This window comes from Dipteris shenzhenensis, chromosome 8 (genome assembly GCF_047967505.1).
Source record: "Dipteris shenzhenensis isolate YYH24624 ecotype China chromosome 8, Dip_SZ_1.0, whole genome shotgun sequence".
In the NCBI taxonomy this organism is placed as follows: Eukaryota; Viridiplantae; Streptophyta; class Polypodiopsida; order Gleicheniales; family Dipteridaceae; genus Dipteris; species Dipteris shenzhenensis.
The window spans coordinates 4,192,693-4,217,122 of record NC_141603.1 but is presented as its reverse complement, the minus strand read 5'-3'; the positions used below and the strand labels follow the sequence as shown (position 1 = coordinate 4,217,122).

At 41.7% G+C, this 24,430-nt stretch overlaps 2 protein-coding genes across 4 annotated transcripts; one reads left to right on the top strand and one right to left on the bottom strand.

The window, feature by feature from the left end:
* Positions 1-8,298: 8,298 nt before the first annotated feature.
* LOC147898996 (pentatricopeptide repeat-containing protein At5g27110-like) lies at positions 8,299-17,759 on the bottom strand. The gene is made up of 3 exons (XM_087378258.1): positions 14,025-17,759; positions 13,707-13,824; positions 8,299-8,370 (listed from the first exon to the last, which is right to left on the bottom strand). Exon 1 carries the CDS (start codon positions 17,757-17,759, stop codon positions 14,547-14,549), a length of 3,213 nt encoding a protein of 1,070 aa, XP_087234384.1. The 3' UTR covers positions 8,299-8,370; positions 13,707-13,824; positions 14,025-14,546.
* LOC147898995 (uncharacterized) lies at positions 17,661-21,765 on the top strand. Of its 3 annotated transcripts, XR_015541426.1 has the most exons (3): positions 17,855-18,302; positions 19,542-20,638; positions 21,291-21,765. XR_015541426.1 is itself a non-coding variant. In XM_087378260.1 (2 exons), exon 2 carries the CDS (start codon positions 19,913-19,915, stop codon positions 20,567-20,569), a length of 657 nt encoding a protein of 218 aa, XP_087234386.1. In that variant the 5' UTR covers positions 17,855-18,302; positions 19,542-19,912; the 3' UTR covers positions 20,570-20,729. The 3 variants fall into 3 exon arrangements, 1 of the variants encoding a protein (XP_087234386.1); XR_015541427.1 differs by lacking the exon at positions 19,542-20,638 and having other exon boundaries at positions 17,661-18,302; XM_087378260.1 differs by lacking the exon at positions 21,291-21,765 and having other exon boundaries at positions 19,542-20,729.
* The last annotated feature ends 2,665 nt before the right edge of the window (positions 21,766-24,430 follow it).

Below are 24,430 nucleotides of genomic sequence, written 5' to 3'. Positions count from 1 at the left end.
TACATAACTGGGGTAAAGGCACAGTGACCTTTACCACCAACAGAATCCTCAGGCAATCCAGGTTGCGAGGTCGGGTCCACTTACCTACCACCATCCAAATAAACTAGGTGTAGAACATTATAATTACGTTTGAGTAGACAGGTAATGCCTATTTTTCTCGGCTTGTTATCGCTTTACCTAGGAATATAGACAATCATATGGATTCCTAGATAATTATTTTTATTTAAAAAAAGCCACAAGTGAAGTTTAAGTCACGAGTGGAGTAAGGAGCGAATGAGTGCATGGGTTGAGAAGGAATTAGAGGAGATATTAGTGGGCTTGGTATGTGGGGTGGTTAAAAAAGAAAATGTAAAGGAAATATTTCACGGGGGTATATAAAAGAATAATTCATAGTTAGGGAAGTATTCATGTGTGTGTGTGCAAAGAAATAAGTATCTGTGTGTGTGAGATACATTTACTAATCAATGTGTATATGTGTGTGTGTAGATATATATATATACTCAAAAGAAGTAGCCTCAACTTGGTGCACTAGATCATAGCAAAAAGACAAGGGAAGAGGGCTTATTTCATCTTGTTTTTTAACACAACTGAAACGAAAGATGGATAAATTCCATTAAATTTACAACATTTGAATTTTGTTGTAAAATAAAGCTTTGAAGAGGCAAAAAGGCTACACCTATTGAATACAAGGAATGAGATTCAACCTTCTAGTTTGTAGCATTTATTACAAGTAGGTATAGGAAAATGTTCCTAGAAAATTGAAACCTATGTTATGCTCAAAATGTTATCTTAGAAAGTAAAACTTTATAGAGTAAGAGATGAGAAAAGAGAAAAAGCTAGCAAAAAATATTGTTCATAGTAGTGATATCAAGCAAGAGGGTACTTTGGAAAGTACCAAGGCTAATTGAGGCTTAAGTAGGAGGGTACTTTGAAAATCACAAAGAGTTGAGCAAGAGGGTCCTTTAAAGTACCAAGAGTAATTAAGAGTTTGATGGTACCCAAGAGTAAGTGAGGGTTTCCACATTTGATGGCCAATAGAGGATTGAACTTACCACCGAATTGTTAATCTGTTTAGCATGGTAAACTGAATTTGAAGGCAAATTATATCAAGAGGTATGCCGGCATTGAAGAGTAGTTGCAAGTTGGTCACTTGAAACTAGACCAATTGTCTATTACAAAAGAGTAGTTCCCAACTGGTCACTTAGAACTAGACCATTTTTTATTCTATAGGAGTTCAATGAGGTGCACAAAAAGAAAGACATCAGGAACAATAACTAAACACTAACAAAGCTAAGTATTCTTACCCTTTCTTTTTACTATTATTTTATTAAAATGAATGAATAAGATAAAATGGACCTAGGGGATTAGGTCTGCATTAGAAACTTGAGGGTGAGTTGTAAGATAGCAAAGAAAAGAGATAAGGGTTATCCTAGAACTCTAGGAAACTTCCAGTGACTATATTTGCATGTAGTCCACAAACACTATCCATGATAAAGAGCTAAACATTGTTTAATTATTAGATGAGGACAACTAAAACTTAAGCAAGAGGGAACGTTATGACATGAGTACCTAGTAGTACCCAAATTAGTATTATAATCATTGGGATTAGTCAAGAGAAGAACGTTGGTTTAGACGGGGGCTCTAGAATTGGAGTCATATTGAGTGAGATAGAAGGAAAAAGGTTCATGTTAGGTTACAAGTCATTGCCTAGGGGCAACAGGAGATTAGAATGATTGAAGTGTAGAGAGAGGGGTCAAGAACCTTAGAAATTCTAGTACCTAGGGTCTAAGGATTAACATAGATGTTAGGGAGAATTGGAAGGGCAGAGCTAATGAGGCATGACCACTCATGTGGTCACATCCCATTTTCCACCTTTTCCATAAGGAAAGCACCTATGATACATCCTAGGCATGTAGCAAGTGTAGGAGATGAATAGGATAGGGAAAGAAATACCTAGTGTAGAGGTCACAAGGGCGCTTACTAGAACATGAAGGCTTAGGAGGGCCTGGTAAAACATATATAAAGTCCTACGTTTCCAACAAAGTGAGCAGCAACAAAGAAAGGCCTTTTTCTTTGTTTGTGAAGCTTTTGGGAATCTCATTTGTGGTTCTTCAGCTTTAACTTTCCATTTAGCTACTACTCATAGTGCATCAATCGTAGCAACTGGCATAATGTTCATTGCGAGTAGCTTTTCTTCGATGTTTGAGGCATAATTCTCTTCGATCTCTAGACATTCGGATTTGCATTCCTTCTTAATAATGCCCTTACCCGTCGGCATACGAACTTTGTTGTCCTCTTGGGTGATGGTAAGCACTTCATTACCCTAATCATAAAGGACCTTAGTGCCTTTCAACCATGCCCATCCTAGTAGCATTGGGTATCTCACTTCATGCCCCGTTTTGACTTAGTATGAAAGTTTTAGTGAAATAGACCCCTCCAATTTTGACGCAAATGTCCTTCAACATCCCATGGCACCAAGCTTTGATCCACCATTTTGATTTTGAATGGTGAAGGCCTCAGTTCTTTTAGCTTTGATCTGTCACTTTTACTTTGAATGGCAAAGGCTTCAGTTGTTTCAACTTTGAGCCTCTTCGAAACTTCATCCAAGATTATATTGACTCCCACCCCCTTCACATTGTGATTTTGAGCTTTCACATCAATCACATGCACTTGTTCATCCCCAAATCACCGTCTTTGTTACCTGGATCATTGAAGCCATTGAGATGACTAGAAGTCGTTGGATCATTACAAGGATCTGAAATAATTTCACAGTGGAGTGCAAGCTCCATTAGTTGACTGATGTTGATCGTGACATTTAGCTCCTTGAACTTATCCCATGCTGAGTTGATCTTCATTTGCTCCACATGTTCGTGGCCTTCATTCATGTCTGTTCCTTTCGGTTTCTCACTCCACTTCAATGATTGGTCCCTTTTGTTTTAGTTTTTAGTTGATTCTGGCTGCAGTCTTTTTTCCCTCCTACTTGAAGTGGAGTTTCTTCGGTTTTCTATGATGCTGCCTTTGCTGGACCTTGTGATCTTGTTACCACATTCACATCTATTTTAGTGTGATGAATACTCCGGCTTAGGGAGCCTTGTAGACTTTTAAAAGCACACCTAGCCAAGGAGATATAAACATATGTGTTATAGTTATCCTTAGACTCTAGGGCTGACAAACTCTAAGAAAACTCATTCTAAGTATCGCTGTAGTCTCTACGCTTTTCAAAGCAAGAGTTTGTAACTTCCAGGAAGCAACCAAGAAAATTCAACGCTTTTGCTGATCATGAAATCTCTCATCTCTTTTGGGATTGTCACGATGTTGTTCCCTGCGCCTCTCTGATTCTTTGGTTCAGTAAAACATACAGCAAATCTTAATGCACACTTTAGTCTACCACGTCATCTTCCGCACCCCCTTCCAAAAAACACCAAGGCCCTCAAGGTCCGTACCACTCAAGGAGATGTGGGTTTATTCGGTTAACATGGAAGAGCGGTGAGGAAAGAAAAAGCCATTATGGAGAGGATACACAAGAGGAAGCACATAAGCAATCTATAGATCTGGAGGTTATTACGAAATGCCTTTCATACTCAAAATTCATAAAACTAGAAATACTGAACTCAAAATTCATAAAACTAGAAATACCGAACGTGTAATATAGAAACTTGCTTTAGAGTCAACTCTAACCGAAGTCATCTCTAATTTACATGATTCTCAATTAGTAACTCCTATTGTCAAATCACCTACTCCTATTGAGGCATCTACCTCTTGCTTTTAACCAATCTTGAATATTTTAAAGGACTTAAAGCGATCAATATACGAAGGAAAGAAAACAAAAGAAACAGGGACACTATAAATACGTTCTTCTAAAATTAGCAAAACTTCCATTGACTTAAGAATACCCCTCTTGAAATCAAGTTGTGGAAGTCAGATTTTCCCTTTAAAATAAAGCGTATGAATGGTGGATGCGCTTTAGAGAAATATTGTTTTGAGTTTAAGCAAGCTTTCGTGCAAGAAATTTTACTTGAAAATGAGTTGAAAATGTCATGGGAAGCTTAAAGTAATTGATATGGGTAAAAATACTTTAGTCTAGTACATAGCTAATTGTAAGGAGACAGTCCTTAAGCTAAAGGGGTTGATGAATTCTAGAAGATAAGAGACTATGTGAGGGGTTTAAAAGACATTTGTAATGTTGAGGTGAGAAGAAATTCTCCTAAAACCTTTAAAGAAGTAATCAAGTATGTCAAGATATATAATGATACCACATGAAACTCTAGAGTTGAAACTTTGGGACAAACTTGTTTTGTTTTAAAATTTGATAAACTTACCGATTTGAAAAGAAAGGAAAATTTTAAGGAGGACGTTTCTCAGTCAATGCCCAAGAAACCTCAAATAAAAAATACCCTCTTTTGAGAAGAGAGGATTATGAAAAGGCTAAGCAGGAAAATCTTTGCTTTAAAATGTTAAGGCAAAAATTATTTTGTGAGGAATTGTCTTGTTAGAACTGTCATAGAAATAAACAAGCAAGAGATAAAGACTTAAACAAACCTTCGCAAAAACACGTACTTGCGGTGTAGGTATTACTACTTATAGTTATTGAAAAGTACACTGAGATAGAGGCTTATCATGAGGATAGTGTCCATATGTATTGTCGATCGTTGACAATGTGGGACCCATTTTTGGTCCTCATGATTTAATGAAGATGCATGAAAATATAAGGGGCAACAAGTAAGGATTAGGGTCAATCATAATATGACACAATTTCTTAAACTATGCGTTAGTTAAGAAATTGAAGTGCCCATAAGTATGTGGTATCTTTGGCAAAGGACCGAAAAAAAGGTTTGGGACACCATGATACAAGGTGTAGAGGTGGACACTAGGATGCCTTGGATTTCTAAATTATGCATCTCGATAGAATAGATGTTGTTCTTGGTTGAGAATGGTTATAGTCTTGGGCATACTTGGAGTTATTTAAATAACTTAATTTTGAAAAAAATGGTAGTCTTCCTGACCCTTCCTACTTTGACCTGCTGACTATTTATATAGAGGAGGAATTTAAGACTTGATGGATTAAGGCAGTGGGTACTACCCACCATCTTTACAATAATTGATTTCTAAATGTCTGTTCTTAACATTTGCCCATTGCTGAATTTAATTTAGTCATCAGATCATTAATGCCATGCCTGACAACCTACTGCTCGAGTGCAGTAAGTATGACTTCCATCTGACCCTCGTTGTCCCTTGTGTTTAATTCTACTTGAATGGTTCCTGGACTAGCGATTCATTGCACTCGTTGCTTCCCCTAATGCTTCCACCACTTACTCTATCATGTCTTTTGAGGGAAGTATCCTTCGCTAAGTGTCTCCCTTCACCTTTCAGTTGTAGTTCCATTTCGTCCTTTGGCTGAAGGGCTCGGATTTCGTTTTAGGATTTAGTTGAATCCTAGGGTTCAAAACTCATCCCAACTTTGTTTCAAGCCATGTCCTTGCAGCTTTAATGTGAGGGAGTTGAAGGATGAAATTGCAAATTGCCCCGGTGGGGTGGATCACGACGACATTCACAAAGTGGCTTGAAAATCACTTCTACTTTGGCATTATTAAGTTTTAGCATACATGATCTGAGTGCATTGGCCTCACCACCACCTTTGTTATGGTGTCACACACTTTCAATCTGTGCTCACTCGTGAGTTCTTGAAGCTTGAATGCCTTATCGATCCTTAGTTTAATTTTGTGTTTCTAGGCCTATTCCATGGTCATCGAGATGGACAGCATGATTGGTGACGTAATCGGTGACGTAATCATTACCAATCCTTCGCTTTATGTTTCACATTGGGCGAAAAGTCTTGCACCTGGTGGGGAGGGTGGCACTGGCTTGTTGTTGTCACTTAGCTTTATAACTTTGCCTTATACCAAGGTCTAGCAGAGGGATCTCTCCTTTTGCTGATTGTCATCTAAGTGCCCCAAGCGATGGGTAGTACCCACCTCTTGTGTGTTAGTTTCACAATAGTTTATATAGGAGTATGAGTCTATTAGTTTGGGTCTAAAGATATTCTAGAGGAAGATCTCTATGTGTTAGGTGCTACTAGAACGCTGTTGTATTTAGCCAGTTTGACATAATATAACTCTTCTCTCAATCACACCACTTTGCTTGTCTTGCATTTGTGTACACTCTTTCTTGTATGCTTCGGTTTGCATGCTTGTTTCGTTTTGTGACCACCGACGTAGCAACACTTGCCCAACTACCTAGAAACAACTATCACCCCACCACCCAGAAAGCTGAAACCACCACGGGATGAGGATTGAAGAATGGAGATTGCGACCCAACAAGGATGTACAATGAATTACTTCAATGAGCACTTGCGTTACAAAAAGGGAACCGAGTGTCTTCAAAGAAGAGGTAATCACCCATCCAAGAAACAAAGAGATAGGATGACGAAGACAAAGAGGAAAAGGCGCCAAAGAAGGATGCAATGAAGGAGGAACTCAAGAAGATCCTTAAGGAAATGGGCATTCCAAGGTAACCCGAAAAAAGGGAAGGTCTAGTGTCGCAAGACAAAAGGCCACACAATGAATGAGTGATGGGCCGCGGGCACAATTTGCAACCAACTAGGATCCCTTGCCATTGAAAATTGATGGTACAACAAAACCAAGAAAGCTCCTGAGGTAGATCGGGTAGTACAAGAGCCCAAGAAGGCTATCAAGGCGAACAATTCGTGCTACCTTTATGAAAAAAAAAGGCACAAGAAGAGCGAAGAATGCCAGCTGTGCAAGAAGTATGTTATTATTAGTATAATGAGTGCTAACTAATAAAGCCTTAAAGTTAGACCAATTAATGTTACCTTCCCCAAAATCATGAAGATTATTCATGTTTGACCTAGCTAAAAAGTTAAACCTTTCTCTATATATGTTTCTTCTAACTTTTTTGTTTTGATTTACCGAGCAAGAGACAAGACCATCACTAGTGTTTCCAATGTTGTTCGGTGATGTCAAACGATCCTACATTGGGGAACTTGCTTGCACTCTCCCTGACTAACTACTATGACATCCCCACTGACATCATCATCGCCCAACAGTGTGTGTAGACAGTGTGTGTGTAGACCATAGTATAAAAATATGCTCCCACACATACAAATCCACACACCCACACATATTTGAGCATATATACAAAGTCTTCGTACTGAGTTTCTGTCGACACTCTGGAGGTGAAGAGCAGACTCAGCCATGACGAAGGCTAGCACTAAAGGAGAAGGCTAATCAAAAAGTAGTCCAAAATCTCTTCATTCAAGCTACAACTGCTTGTGAAGTGTAAACGATTTCATTTTAGTCTCTCCCAAACGAGCATAAATTTAGCTGATAGGGCAACACACCATTTAAGATAGAAAGAATTATTGCAATACCAGCAAGCTTTAACTTATTTTTGCCTCTCACTCTGCTTCTCTCTTTGGTTACACAAAGAGAGAGAGTTATTTGTTGATTCTTTTTTGTAAAAAATTCCTAACCTCTCTCAGTGAATACCCTACCCTTTACAGCCTGAGTTTGAAACGTAAGGGTTCAACCTTTCTTTCTGAAATTCAATCCTGCAAAAGAAATAGGTGCATGCAATAACCACAAATCCCATTGTACATGCCAGGTGTCTGTTACCTGGGCACAACAAAGCCTGAGTTGGTCATCCTGTCCCGCCATAATTCAGAATAGTCCTACTCCAGGAGTGTTGCTACAAAGAATAATCTTAGTAGTAGTCCACGTGGCTGACCAGAGCAACAGAAGCATGCCAGATACACAGTATTTGAACAGTCTGACCATCAACATCTTTGTTTTACCTGTAAGGATACTGTATGTACAGGGTATTTCAATAACTGCATTATGATGTGCTTAACCATCTCTCCACTTTTCTGAACACCAAGTCTTTCTTCACAAATCGCATATGCAAATCAGAAAAACACAAACATAAGGATCTCTGTTTACCAGAGGTAAAATCAATCTAACATGCCAGAGTCCCAGCAAACAGAAAATACCCAGGCAAAACCTTTTAGACCATGTTTATCCAAAATGAAAAAGAAGAGTTGTAAATTCATGATATTTGCAGCTGAATTCAAACTTGTATACAGAAACACTGAGGAGGAAGTGACTACAAACAGTGGCATATCCATTCCATCACACCATAGGAGTTCCTTAAGTAATTAATTCAGAAGGATACAAACAAAAGATATGATCAAACCAAGTACACTGATTTTCTTGGCAAAGAGACTCTTTGGAAAACAATCCCTGAACAATAGACAGCTGTGATATCTCAGCCAAAATAGATTGGGTAGATTTGTAAAAAACCATAACTAGGAAAGTATGCCTGGATTACGTGGGTTCATATATTGAGGCAGGACACCTGTAACAAGATATACCTTTGTAAGACTAGAATAAGTCCAATCATACAAATTTAGACTTTTTGTTGTTCTAAAGACCAAAAATCTACACAGAAAATAAAAGAGAAGAAAAAAGAGGTAAACAAAAACTTTTAGGAAAAACAAAAAGAAAGACATACTTAGCAAGCAAATCAACACTTATGTCGTCATCAGTGCCCAAGCATAAGCAGCTATAGTGGGTTTCTAAAGACCCGCAGAGTCTCTTGGGCAAACCCAATGCTTACTAAAATACTTCAAATAAACAAAAGAGAAAATAAAGAAGAAAGTAAGAAGGTGACTAAGCAAAAATAAACAAGCAAGTCAAGAAACAAAATCTTCCAAAAAACTGGAATAATCTCTCTCTCTCTCTCTCTCTCTCTCTCTCTCTCAATTAAGACATAAAAAACTAAAAGGACCATTTACACTTAGGTATCGCTTCCTACAAAGAGGCGAAATTGAATTCCTAACTTAAAAAGCACAAGCCTACTCAATCAAACTCTCTTTTGAAACAAAAAAAAAAACAAGCTATTCAGCTCCCCGCTTTTTGTTTTCAGCTTATGTTCAATCATTAAAAACATACCTAAGGCCGAAACACCATAGATAAAAGACTTCATATCTAAGACTGTGCATACTTTTTTCATTATTTTCCTTGGATTATACCTCTTGTGTAATAGTAAAGTAATAGGCAGGACACCTGTAACAAGATATGCCATGATGAGACTGCACATGAGGCATAACTGCCACATGGGCAGATCTGAGAAAAGGGAAGGCCGATCTAGTGGCTGCGTGGATTCCACCTGGGCAGTATGATAGGCAGCACTACTGGAGCAAGTGGTCTATTTGTAGGCCCAGATCTAGGTCGGCCAGGCCAAAAAAGGCGGTTGATGGATCATGTGAGAGTTGGCCAGATCTGCAGCAGGTCGGCCACTTCCAGGACTGGGTCCGCCAGCTTGGGTGAGTGGGTGTGGGTTCTTTTTTGGGGACGGTGGGGCAGGGGGTTGTATTAGACGAGTACACCCTCATTCTCCTCGATAACTGGAAGCCACTCTAGCTCCTTAGAGCACGGAGCAGCAAGAGGAGAGACAGATTGTAGGTGCAGCATACCCAACCCATTTTGGTACAAGACTGAGCAGCAGAGTGCTGCACGTGTGAGGTACACTGAGAGTGTATCTTGTCCTATTTGGAGCATAATTTATCCAAAGTATTTTGGCTGTCGGCATTGCTGTACATACTCTTCCAGACCAGTGTTGGACCTTGGTGAATCTTTCCAAGCTATTCCACTGTTGAGGCTGGACTGTTAGAAGCTATCATGGAATCAGAGCCAGGTAAGTAAGATCTAGAGTCAGGCCAACATTAGTAGTCTACTTCGACAACTGAGAGAGCAAGGTCACATCTGATGAGTCAAGTGTGCCATCTGTCAAGTTTGGTGCAGTGTGCTTTGTGGTTGGAATCCTCTTTCAATTGATCTACATACTATGACATGGCATCCCACATGCCAATCCCAAACTTTTGTAAGACGGGAATCTTTGATGAAATCGACTATCCAATCTAGAAGATCAAGATTTGGAGCCACCAAGGGAGTGGAGACCAAGCCCCATGATCAAGTGGATGCCATTAGAAGTTTGTGAAGGCTGTGGATCCAGCGGACATCAGAGCGTGCGCGCTCAGGATGCTGAGGCACCTTGGGGACGACTATAGATTCGGAGCTTCCACATGGATAATTCTGATGGTGAAGTCATTCGAGGCCTAGATAATTCTAAAGGATCTGTTCGATACTAATAATATGGCATATATTGTGTCTCTCCAATATCCCTGAGATGGACGACGGGAAACTATCGCGAGTCCTCTGCTGAAGGTGAAGGTAAAGGTGAAGGTTCTAAGAGATCAATTGGTGGCAATCGGTGGACAATAAACAATTGGCCATGCTCATAGTCAGCAAGGTTCCGAATGATGTGCCCCAGATATTATGAGATCCGTAGGAGGTACCACTGTCTTTTTCAGCAAGGGTTCCAAGACATGAGCTGAGTCATTGACTACCTCAATCCAAGATGTGCCACAATTGTTCGGTCCAGGGTATATCAGACATAGGAGGACACTCCATGCACGCAGTCACAGATCAGGGCACTATCCAACAAAGGATCACAGATTTCTTCACAGGAAAAGAACTCACATTAAGTGACCACTGTAGGACACGAGACCCTGAGCCCATGTGAGAGATTTCACCATACATGTAATGCACAACAGCGGAAGCAATCTTTAACCAAGAATAATTCCCTCCATATGAGAGAGAGAGAGAGAGAGAGAGAGAGAGAGAGAGAACGTAGGTCTATATAAACTGAAGCTCCACCACACAGGTACAATATCTGGAAAATATGCTCTCCTCTCTTGGATGTGTGAGACAGCAAATTCTCCACTCACAGGAACACTGAAGGACACCCACTAATAAGTGACAGGAGGGCAACTAAATATAAAGAAGATGATTGGGTCTTCTGAGATTCAACAAAGCAAGGCTGAAATCAAAGACGGATAACCGTATTATTTATGTAAAGCTGAATTTACGGTATGATGTTCCTTTTCAGATTGAACACGTTGCACAGGATCAATGAAGTTTCTTTTCATTTGTTGCGTCTTCCACCACATTGGAAGATCCATAATGCTTTTCATGTCAGTTTGCTAAAGCATTATGAAAAATTTACACTTGTTTCTTTTGTTGATAAGATTCAGCCAGCAGGTGTTAATGAGGATGAGGTTGTCATACTCAAGATCAGCATAGGCGACGAAGATGGCTTGAACACATATATCTTCTGAAATTTCAGAACTACCCCACTACTAATGCGCATTGGGAACCAACGATTTCTTTCTGATTGTCCTCATTTGATTCAGCTTTACGAGGAAGCCATTCATTTGAGCACCTTCGTTTAACAGTTCTAGTTGAGAATAATTGCTTAGTGACAGAGGGAATGTAACATGCCTAAACATTTTGTTCCCTTTTTTAAGCTAATATTTAAGACTTTATTATGCACATACTTACTGATCACACGTGTGGGTTTTTGTGAGTTCTTTCTTACATGACATTACGCATTTGGCCAATCATCTTCTACAAATCCAATGCATTGGTCTTCTTTAGTTTAGTGCTCGTTTTATCCATGGTTCTTACACCATGAGAATTTACCATCTTAACATGATAGTGGCATCTTTCTGCAGAAGGATTAGCCACGGTCAACACTCCCTATGTGTACAACTAGTCACGTTCTAATGACCAGAGGTTGGGAGCTAGTGCATGGGGTGGACTTCACTACATGGAGTGACTTCACAACCCATAGGTTGTACCAGTCCTTATGGCTTGATGATTATTTGCACTGGGTTTCTATACCCAACTCAAATGGATTCTATACCCTTCAGTTTCTACTTGCTTTCATATTGGCTTTAGAGATGAGCCTTGGTGCATCTAAACAATAATGCTAATTATTATGAGGATAGAATGAGATTACATAAGCTAAATATGTGAATTTTTTTATCTCTAGAGCCAATATCTTGATCACTCACATGCACATTAGATACTACACAATGAGCTGCAACAGTTGGGTTCAATTTGGGTAGATTTCGATAAATCTAGCTCAAGATATCGCCTTAGCAAGCCTAGGGTAAGGGTACAATTAAGTGTTCTAAGCCGAATTCTGCATTAATCATGTACATGGGTAGAGGGGTCATGGGCCAAAATTCTAGAAAGGGAATTAAAAACTATTTAATTAAACTATGAAAGTTATTTCTCACTATATAGGCTATAAATATTTGATAAAATAAATATATCTATGTTTCAATTAACCTGTAAGTGTAATTTTATTTTTTAAACTGCTTTTTATAGCTTTTCCTCAGTTTTAGAGCTAGAACTAGCCTTACAAAGCTCGAGTGGCTTTAGGCTACTTGATTCTAGCATGCTGGCTGTTGAGATATTTGATGCTCCCACGTTTTCAAATTGCTAAAGCCCAGAACAGCAATTTCAAATTGGCTTCCTGCCTCCTGCTAACAACCAGGCACATGTTCCATTCATCAGAAATCTTGAGATAGCGATTAGTTTTACAGCCTGTTGCTACTGTTTCGACACCTATTTCACTTCGAATTGGAATAGCACCTCTTGAACGTTGCCTGCATGCAATCTCCTCTTCCAAATCAATTGCGATTTGAAGAAGGGGCTTTTCTACTTGACAATTTTATAATTTCCACACTTTCCAAGTTAACTCTTTCCACTTTTCATCTCGGACATCACGGGAATCAATTTTGATAAAGGGCCATGTTCCAATGCTTGGATATGTTTTGGCATCACTAATCATATTGGAATGGTGATTCTCTTTCTACTTGACTATTTTCATCTGCAGACATAGTTTGCAGACATAGTTTTTCTACTCCAGAATTGACAATTTCATGCTAGAACATCTCTTGGTCACTACTGGCTTGATGGTTTTAGATTTTGGTATCACGTCGCATCTTTTTGATTGATGATTTCATTGTTGGGCTTTGATTAAGGCTTCTGGATCAGTTTCTATTGAGATATTGGAAGATCCCACTAGTCTTTGATTATGGGGTTGGGTTACAATGGAAAGTGATTGTGACAATGTCTTCATGGAGGGAGGATGAAGAAAGCATGCCAACGTTGCTTTAAGCCTGTTCCATTGGTTGAGTTTTTGGCATTTGACAGAGATTCCAGGGTCCCCACCACATCTTGGTACGTGGACTTGCTTTTTTATCATTGTCCTATTTGTTGAAGCATTGTAATTCCCTCCTACACTTATAAAGGAGTAGCATTAATTCTTTCTTGTCCTAAGATTTCAGAGGTTCCATCCTTGATTCTAAAATACTATTGTATTAGGATTCAGCTTTATTGGAAATACAAACATTATGCCAGGTGTTCGTGCTCTGGCAGGGGTGATTTTCGTTCGCACCCCACGTAACCTCGTTTAAGCACGGTTCTGACAAGGGGGTACGACGGCCTTCATGAAATGGTATCTTGATCACTCTCAAGTTTGAGGACAGCTGTAGCTCAAGTTTGAGGACAGCTGTAGCTCAAGTTTGAGGACAGCTGTACCTTGACTTGATGAAATGCAAATTGATGGAACTGAAAGGCAGTCAAATTTATGAGCCTGTAGTATTTCTTTTGGCTGACAAAGACACAATGAAGCAATTATGGAACCAAAGTACATACTTGTCAGGTAGAAAATAACAATCAGTATTCTAATTTCTGAGTGTTCAAAATAAAGCAGCATAACATATAGTTCAGGTCAGACAAATGCCAAAACGAGCAAAGTTTAAAGTCCAGGAATACCTGCTGAAGATTAAGAGAGGTAATTCACTGACTTCAAGAAACTCCAACCAGCATTAAGTAGCTGGGAAGAGACTATATAAGCATTGCCACAATCAAGTTCTCCCAGAAATCCAGGTTCCTGAAAACAAATAAAATATCAAATCATATCTGGTACAGCAAACACTAGCAGAAATCTTCTAACAAACAGAAACCTAAGCCGCAGCCGAGGTTTTCAATAGAGCCCGACAATTTCGGTATTAAATATGTTAAGAGGCATTACTTGATAGAACACTTCGGGTTAGAATTGATCCCTGCTGAGTAATTTTAGAAAACAGTTACCTATTTCTGTGTCGTATAACAAAAGTCTCCTCCTGGAGCAACTTGAACAAATCTGTTCTTGATCCCAACCAGGAACTGGTGGTGGGCTAACCCTTCAAGTGGTGCTCATTACATATACAAGATCACATTCCAAGTTTGTTCAGGCCAGCCAAAACTAGGTGTGTTTGGAAGGTTAATAGGCAAGAGCTTGCAGAGGCCAGTGAGCCAGAGATAACAATGCATGCTAGATTCCATACCACAGGCCACCAATCACCAACAATCTGCACAGGAGCATACCCCACCTGAAATCTCGTGAAATCTTTTGGAACCTCACACTATAATTGTCCTTCGAGTAACTATGGAAATTAGCTTGGCAGCAGAGTGACAATCAGGGCACAACCAAACACTCTTGGTGATAAGAAGAGGTGTTCCAGGGGCTGTACAAATAAGGCCAAACGTAGTTGCCAGCTTCCCACTCTGACTGCAAAGCTTGAGCTTGCTCAAATCGTCAGAGACATAACCTGCCGCTCTCATCTCCCTCACTTACCCCTGCAACATGGGATGTATCATCTCCTGTTGAGGATGCCAACAATTCTGCTCAGCAAGAAACTCATGCACCTTGCCATTAGCTTCAATTGAGCAGCACCCACACTCTTTCCATAAATTCTTGGCCCTTGCACTACTAATCACCTTTGCTGCATCATCCTCCCTACCTGCTCCAGCATAAATGTTTGATAGCATCACGTATGGGGCAGGATTCTCAGGATCCATTACAAACACTCGCAATGCAGCACGCTCACCTCTCTCCACATCAGCTTGGTATTTACAGGCACCAAGCAATGCCATGAAAGTCGCAACTGTAGGTTTAAATGGGATATCACGAATTAAGAGCTCTGCCTCATCCAGCCGTCCTGCTCTTCCAAGTAGGTCAATCATGCAGCCATAATGATCTACGTTAGGGGAGACAACACCACCTTTGATCATAGAAGAAAAGCAATGGTAACCCTCATCAACCAAACCAGAATGGCTACATGCAGCAAGAAGACTAACCAGCGTCACATCATCAGGTCTAAACCCTTCATGTTGCATTTGTTCAAAAAGTTGGAATGCCTCTTTCACATGCCCATGCTGGGAGTAAAGTGCAATCATGGCTGTCCAAGAAATCACAGTCCTCTGCAACATGCAGTCAAATAAACTCCGGGCACGATCTACATTCCCACACTTCCCATACATGTTCACAAGGGCAGTACCGACTACCACATCTGATTCAAGTTTCCTGTCTAGGATGAGACGATGGATCTCCTCTCCTCTAGTTAGTGCTGCGCAACTGGCACATGCATCAAGAATGCAAATGAAGGTGACCTTGTTGGGTTGAAACCCTTTCTGTTGCATTTGGTCAAAGAGATGAAGAGCCTTCTTGCCCTCTGAACATTGAGCATATACTGCAATCATGGCAGTCCATGAAATGACATCCCGTGCAGGCATTTTGTCAAACATCTCCCATGCACCCTCAACACTGCCACATTTTCCATACATGTTAATGAGAGCATTCCCCACAATGACATCTGACTCAAAGCCACTCTCCATGATGCGAGCATGCATCCGCTTTCCTTCAGCTATTGCTGCTTGGCTTGCATATGCATCAAGGATGCTGACAAAGGTGACATTGTTTGGCACAACTCCCTGCTGATGCATTTTTCCAAAAACTTGAAGGGCCTGATTGGCTTTCCCATGCTGGGCATACGCTCCAATCAAGGCAGTCCATGAAACCACATTCTGCTCAGGCATTTTGTCAAACAGCTTCTTGGCATCCTCAAAGCCGCCACACTTCCCATACATGTTCACAAGAGCAGCGTCAACATCAACATCTGGCACAAATCCCATCTTAATGACAGTCTCATGCATCCACAAGCCTCCTTCTAGCATTGCACTACCTGCACATGCATCAAGAAGGCAGATGAAAGTGATCTTGTTTGGATCAACTTTCTCCTGCTGCATTTCGTCAAAGAGTTTCAGTGCCTGGTTGCCCTGTCCATGCTGAGCATATACCCCAATCATTGCAGTCCATGAAACCAAATCACGCTCCAGCATGTTATCAAATACTTTCCTAGCAGCATCCACACTGCCACCCTTGCCGTACATGCTAATGAGAGCATTAGCTACAATGACATCTGACTCAAGACCAGAGTCCAAAATACAGGCATGCACACACTTGCCCTTCAGTAGTGCCGTCTGACTAGCACATGCGTCAACCGTGCAGACAAAGGTAACCCTGTTTGGCTTTATTCCTTCTTGTTGCATTTGGTAAAAAAGATGAAGTGCCTCATTGCCCTTTCTATGCTCGGCATATGCTGCAATCATAGAAGTCCATGAAACCACGTTCCGCTCCTGCATGTTCTCAAACATTCTTTGTGCATCCTCCAAGCTGCCACACTTGCCATACATATTAACAAGTGACGTTTCAACCACAACTTCTGTTTCAAGTCCGGCATCCACAATATAGCCATGCAAATGTTTCCCTTCGGCTAGTGTTGCAGAGCTGGCACAAGCATCAAGGAGGGAGATGAAGGTGACCTTGTTTGGCACTAAACGTTCCCTGATCAATTGACCAAAGAGTTGGAGTGCTTCTTTTGCTAGTCCAAACCGAGCATATGCTGCAATCATGGCATTCCATGAAACAACATCTCTTTGCAACATATTGTCAAATACAAGCCGTGCATCCTCCAAACTCCCACACTTGCCATACATATTGACAACAGTATTTCCCAACACTACGTCCGGTTCAACCCCATGAATTGCCATGCAAATGTGCATTAGTTTGCCTTCCGCTAGCAATGCAGAGCTGGCGCATGCATCAAAAACGGATACAAAGGTGACCTTATGCGGCCTAAGTCCTTCCTGCTGCATTTGGTCGAAGAGCTCGAGAGCTCGCTTACTCTCACCGTTTTGAGCGCAAACAGTAATCATGGCAGACCATGAAACTGCATCACGCTGGGGCATTGTGTCAAACACAGTCCATGCACCTTCCAAAGTGCCACACTTGCCATACATGCTGAGCAAAGCAGTGGCCACGAAAACATCTTGTACCAGTCCTCGCTCCTGAGTAAGGGCATGCATCCGCTTGCCTTCAGCAAGGGTTTCCTTGCTTCCACAAACGGACAAAAGGCAAATAAATGTGAACTTATCTGGCATTACGCCTTCGTGCCGCATTTTTCCAAATAGCTGAAAGGCTTCATCAGCCCGCCCTTGCTGTGTGTATGTTCTTATAATGCAATTCCACAAGAGCACCCTCTGTTCATGCACATTGGCAAACAAGCCCAAGGCATCCTCTGGAGCTCCAGACTTGCCATACGCCTGTACAAGAAGGTTCCCGAGCAATAAGCTCCGTTCGAGGCCAAGTTTGATGATGTGGTCATGGACGCGCTTAACGTCCGACAAGGCCTTGTCATCACCACACCAGCGCAACAGGTAAGCGTACGTAGGAGCATCCAGCCGAGCATCAGGCCGAACCAACAAATCGAGAGTCTCCAGCCATGGTTCCTGCGCACAGTGGTGTGTAGCAATCTCTTCCACTGCAGTACCAATGAGCCGTTGTTGCTCAAAGGGTACAAACAATCTTGCTTTGAAGGTGGGTCTTTCATACTCGCGCTGAATTCTACTTGTGCTGGATGTGCGGCGGCTAGCTCCAGCAGCACTAGTGCAGGAAGGCCGAGCAAAACGCCGGGAGGTGCCATAGAGCATGCTGCATGGCCTCATTAGCACAATAGCAACCCATGAGCTTGCTCTTTTATGCCCCTCTAGTCAACGCGTTTTGTCTACAAGACTCGGGTCTCCTCCTCATAGCAACATTTTCTTGCCATTGGTGAAGCTCTGAGTGAGCTCGTCGTCGCGACGTCATGCATGCGGATAACCGACGTTCAGCAGAGCCTCAGGCCGGTTACACTCCAGCTCCTGCCTGCCCTTCTTCATACGCCACAGCCAATCCGTGCCTTCAATTGCCAGGGATGGGCGCCACTCCATTACACACAGCCAAGCCCTTCTAATTTGCTTCTACTGACTCGGTTGCCAGCTCCTGCTGGAAACTGTGGGCAGGGGGTCGAGGCTGGCCATCGGTGGGCAGGGTGAGCTTCATCCAATCCAAGACGAGCAATCTCCGAACAGTAAGGCATTTCCCGCCATCAACTCCACCGCTTGGAGTCTTTTGTTGCTTCAGAAATCCTCTCTCCATCTGGAAGTCTCTCTCCACCTCAAAGCAACGTTTTTGGGGCTGCCATCCTCTGCAAGCAACGATTTTTGGAGGTAAGCGTTCTTGCCAACGATTTCCTTCCTGACGCTCCTTTCATAATTTTGACTGGGCTCTGCGTTTTGTGTAATGCAATTTCAGTGCATCTTGTTTTGTCGCTCTGCGTTTTTTGTAATGCACAGAAATTGCGTTCAATTTCAAGATGCAATTTCTCGCTCTGCGTTCTCTGTAATGCACTGAAATTGCGTTCAATTCTCGTCTGCTCCCATAAATCTTTACTCTCCTCATGGTTCGTCCTCACAATTCTGGCGATTGACACCTTCCCCTGCCTCTCTCATTACGAAAACTGTAGGAAATCTGACGAGAAAAGGGGAGGCTAATTTATTGATTTTGGCTTGCATCTCGTCAACATCAGAACGCTGCTTTTCCTTCTTTCCCCAATATCTCCATCCACCGTTCAACGTCCCATTGTCCTTCTCAGAATGCAATATTCCAAACAGTATGACTGTTCTGGATGTCATAATTCCTATTGCCATTGATGAGATGGCAAAGCAGAATTAAGATGCATTTCTAGTTGTACATCTTCTGAATTTCAAGTGCTCAGGAGGGTGAGGCTCGAAGAAATCATTACACAAACGTGCAAGCATGAGCTGAAATTACAACACTCAGTCTCCATTGAAGGTAAGAGCTCAAACTTGCAGCACATTTGAAGCTCAAGAAGAAGACCACCGAAATGGTCAAGAAATGAAGCAATGTAGCTGCAAGGTGGAGGTGATCTATAGTTGTTAGGAAGGTGGTTCGACTCCATTATATCTGCCCAAGTGTGGAAATTTTACTGCCTGCACTCCTCACTGGCAGATATAATGGGGGCTGACATCTAGGTGACTACATGGTGACCTCTCAGTCTGCCCTACCCGACCACAGGGCTGCTCGAATCACCCCTAGATAGGTGGATAGTGTAGGACCAGGTCATGGACACACAAGTGGAGCATTTGCAGATGTCATCCTTCTCCTTTAGTGCCCTTTGTCACGGCTGAATTTGCCTTTTACGTTCGGCCTCTATTAAGAGATAATCAACTAATATAGAGGGCCAGTGGCCCTAATTTTTTGCCAGTTAGACCCTGCAAACCCAATTTTGAATGTCAATATGCTGAGCATTCTGTGGGGAAGCCGGTAAGTATCCCATCTGCTCAATCACATTTGTGTTCTTATGGTTATACATTTGTAGCTCTTGTTGTAATGGCTTATATATTGCTGCCATTAGTCTCTCATACTTTTGTGTTCTCGTGTTGTAGGATTCCCCATATGGATTCTCAGAACCCACAGGACATCGAGTTCACCCCCTTGTATTCTCAATATTCGCAGGCATCCAACTTTGGTGACATGCCTTTGCCAGTCACTCCAGCAGCCCATAGGTCGCCATTGCTTTCAGGTCGCCCTCGTGTTGCAGGGACTTTTCCTCTGTCCCCTCTTCCTAGTTCACTGTTTGCATTTAGGCCATACGAACGGCTCCATCCTGTTGGCTTCCAGTCCATGCAGCAAATCTCGCAGCCATCACAAGGGGAGGTCCAAACTATACCCTCTGAAGGGATCAATGAATTGGAGGGGGGTTCAGTTTCACAGAAGGTCAATAAGCTTTCTGTGAAACGTAGAGGTGAACAATGCAATGATGAGGAGGTGCAGGAAATCAAGGCTGCCACCAAACCCCCAAACTCCAAGAGAGGTCGAAAGGCATCAACCACCAAGCAAGAAGGACATGGAAGAACAAACACGGAAGAGGGAGTTCTGGAAGGATGCTTGGGTTGTCCAGTTGATCCACATTCATGGCTCAATGCACGATGAGTTTGTCAAAACACCAAAGCAAGGGGTCGACCTATGGTCCAAAGTTGCCACTCAACTTGCTGGGTTGTTTCCGGACTGTGACAAAGATGCTGGAAGCTGCAAAAAGAGATGGGGTCGAGTATATGCCGACTACAAGAAGGATAAGGCCCATAACTCCATCTCCGGCAATGATCGAAAGGTAACTTGTCAGTGGTTTGATATCATTGATGAGTACATGCACAGCTGGGCAAACGTGGTTAGCTACACCCATGCTTCGGCAGTGGGTGGAAACAGTGACGGCCCAATTTGGGAAGCTGATGAAGGTGACAACATAGAACTCCCTGTCAAAACAGAATCACCAACGACCAATGTCCCTGGGGATGTTCGACCGTGTAAAGATCGGAAGATGGAGGACTCCCTTGTTGACATGGCCAACACAGCGAAATTAATGGCAGATCAGCATAAAGATTCTGTTCAGGGTCGCAAGGCAGCAGAAACATAGACATTGGCAACAGCTGTGACTGGGCTTCTAGATGTAATGAGGAATCTTCAGAAGGAGTGACTAGCGAGGGTTGACACCGGAACTCTTTAATGTTTGTGTTTATTTCAATTGCAGTTTTGGAAAGTGAAGGATGCTTGTTAGACAGACAAAGGATACACTTTTTCAGATGATTGTTCATTCACATGCATGATACATCATTTACTTGTTTTGTTGGGATAATGCATGCCTTCAATTATGTTAAAACTTTTACTTTATTTGGATGCATATGGGAAATGCTTTCCTATTTCTCTGCAACTACATGTTGATAAATACTTCTCTGTTTTTCTGCAAATACCTCAATGTCTCAATTGCAGTTTTGGAAAGTGAAGTATGCTTGTTATACAGACAAAGGATACTATTTTTCAGATGATGGTTCATTCACATACATGTTGATAGATACTTCTCTGTTTCTCTGCAAATATTCTCTGAATGTCTTTTTAACAATATGCAGCAGGTTCTCTGTTTCTCTGTTTAGACAAATTTGTAGGAGCAGGTTGAAGTCACATATATCCGCAGCAGGTTCTCTGTTTCTGTGCAGTAATCTCTGTTTACTGCCAATATAAGCAGCAATACATGATTTATGTGATATTGGAAGTTAGGTTAAAAATGCATTTCAAAGGGATAATTTTTTTTTTGATGATTATGAAAGCAATTGAATTGACTGAACTCCTTAATTTGACAGCACTTAATGGCTCCAGAGAGGAATGGAGGTTCAATAGTAGCACACAACTACGTTACAATGATAGCAGGAAATCGTTGGAGATGTGATATCTGCCATCAAGAATTTCGAGGCTCACCGGCGAGGATGTTATGGCACTTCGTGGGAGATGTTAGTAGGACAATGCCATGGTGCAGAGGCGATGGTGCACAAAGAGGCCGCCATCTTACAGCCACTTGCTAGTATTGACGTTGACACAACTACGTAGTCATAGATGCGGGTGAAGTTGTCGCAAACGTGGAGAATAATGTTACGATGCTAGACTGTGGACGGTGGAGATGTAATGTCTATCATCAAACATACATTGGCTCTCGCTTAAGAAGGAGGTTGTATTTCTTTGGTGATGAGCATGGAAGAATTTCAAAATGCAAGGGACTAAGAGATTAGAACCCTGCAAACTCTTCTTGCTACCATTTTGGGACTACTTGTCCAACATTACTGTTTTGAGGCATTGTAAATTACGTTCTTAATTTTGAATTGATGTATGGTGAAACTAATTTTGCAAAGGGTGAATATGGTGAAACTTCAAATTATGCTCATAATAATTACTTCAGCAATTGCACTTATTCCTACTTTTGCAAGTTGACTGGAGGATGTTACAAAATTATCATTTGCAAACTGTGATCTCTTATTAAAGTTCCTCGGGTGGACCCTGTTTAAGTGAAGTAGACGTTGCATTATTTACGTTGTATCTTCCACCAGCTCAACCTAAGCAAGCTTCCCCCAAAGTGTGCATTCTAATCTCAGTCCGATAAAGAAATGGTGGCGGAACAGAAGTCGGAGGATAGACCATCGGCTGTACCAGATACTGAAAAGGTTGCGACAACACTCTCTGAAACGAAAATGGTACATGCACTGCCTTGGAGGAAGGAAGACAAGGGAGAACAAGCTCGTGAACTCTCCTCAGCAGATGTTGGAGTTAAAGAGGTTGGAGCCCCCGAGGGGGGAGACTTTTCTCAAGGTTAAAGGCGCCCTTCGAAAGAAACAGGAGGGAAAACAGAACATGCAGGATCTGCATGTTGAAGGTGAGAGTTCAAGGAAGGCTGAATCGCTTAGGGAAATAATCAAAAGCAGGGCGAGGAAGGGCTCATCCTTCATTAACATCTATGCCCCGCTAGCGGACAAAATGGAACATGAAGGTGCTATAGATGATGATCTCTGATGTCAGGATGAATAGGCCTCAGTTGGCCTTCCTTTCTTGGAATGTCAGAGGTGCTTGCTCGGCCTGGTAACATGGTTCGTGAGCACAAGCAGAAGGTTGTTGCGCTACAAGAGTTGAAAGCAGGCCCGCAAAACATTGAAGGACTCCAGATAGTTGGTTACTCATGTATTTCTAACAGTCCCTTTGCTGGAAGAGGTGGAACTACGCTCCTAGTTTGCGACTCCTTCACGATTCTCGTAGTCTTTAGGGATCCTGAGGGAGAGTATCTTTTGGTAGATGTCAAGTTGCAAGGTGTAGACTTTTCTGTTTGCTTAGATTATGCTCCCAACGTTTCGACGCAGCGAGAAGTCCTTTGGGAAAGACTTCGTTTAGCTCTTATCAATAAAGCAGTGGTTGTGATGGGTAACTGGAACAGTGTAACTAACATGTAGGATAGATCGCATGAAGCAACAAAAATCATGGTGAACGAGAGGGATGCTTGGAATTTGTTGGAATTATCATGTGGGCTAGTTTATGCAGTTAGCATTGATAGCGCGAGCAATGTACGCATGTTCTCCTGGCACAAAAGCCGGCTGGAAGCTTCTGGACGACGGCCCGGTTGGATAGGTTCTATTTCTCTCAAGGGAGCTGGTGGATCAAACCGTATTTGCAAGGGAAAGTTTTGCTAGAAGTCTTTGATTCTGATCACTTTCTGGTGGTTGTAGGCTTTGATTTGCTAATGCTAAATTCGACCTCTAGAGGACCCATTCCTTTCAAATGGAATACATCTTTCATGGGTTGGAAGGAATTTGATGGCAAGATCTCAAAGAAATGGAGGAAGAATGCTGAGGTCTACAGACATCCGGTGGTTTGTTGGAACAAATGCCTAAGTGCAGTTGTGAACATTGCGAAACAGTATGGCAAATCGAGGTCTCAGAGAAGCAGATCCATACATGCAAGGGTAACTTTACTGCTAGCCTTGCAGCAGAACCCAGAGGAATCTTATATCTCAACTTTACTGAACGAGATTGACTTCAATCTCAGAGCTCAGGAGCATTCTGGGCTTGCAGCAGCTCGTATCCAATCAAGGATGAAATGGCTAGAGGAAGGCGACAGACCCTCTGCTTTCTTTTTTAGAGCCGTCAGAGAGAAGAGGCAAAGAGAAACGGTCTCTATACTTTAGATGAGAAAGGTAGAGCAGTCACAGCCGAAGATGAGATTGCAAGTGTATTTGCTAAACATACGGCAAGCATAGTGCGTGTGAAGCCAGTGCCACCAGCTCTCTTTGAGGAGAGAATTTATGCATGTCTTTCTAACTTGCCAAGAAAGGTTCCCTTCTCAGAGGATGAGCTAAAATATACGGTCAAGCAAATGGCAAAAGATAAGACACCTGGACCTGATGGAGTCCCTGTTGAATTCTTCCGGCATTACTGGGATGTTTGCAAGAGTCAAGTGACTAAATTAGTCAACTGGTGTTGTGATTAGTAACTGAAGCGACTATGTTTTAAAAGAGACAGAGAACTTCACAGTTTTGGGGAAAGGAGAACCTTTGCCTTGAGGATCATTAGTCGTGTCTGGAGTTAGATGTTTTTTGTAATATTTGAATACACATGCAAATCTCCTCATTGTAATTATCTTTTTTCTTGTTAATATACTCTTGACTTTTTATCCACAAAAAAAAAAACCATTTTCTTGCCATTCCTTCCATTATTCATGCAAATTTCCTCAGTTGTAATTATCTTTTTTCTTGTTAATATACTCTGGACTTTTTATCGACAAAAAAAAAAAACCATTTTCTTGCCATTCCTTCCATTATTCATTCGCCTCTTATGCCTAACATGACCAACTCCGATCATGGTATCACGTGAGCTTTCATTGGTCATGCGAGTCCCTGATGACATAACCTTTCATTAGTCATGCGAGTCATTGCAATAAATTGATCTTTGTTTATTAAGTATTCATG

Bases quoted from the DNA above. Each gene is read 5' to 3' on its own strand.
- LOC147898996 (XM_087378258.1), bottom strand. From the start codon at position 17,759: ATGAGGCCATGCAGCATGCTCTATGGCACCTCCCGGCGTTTTGCTCGG.
- LOC147898995 (XM_087378260.1), top strand. From the start codon at position 19,913: ATGATGAGGAGGTGCAGGAAATCAAGGCTGCCACCAAACCCCCAAACT.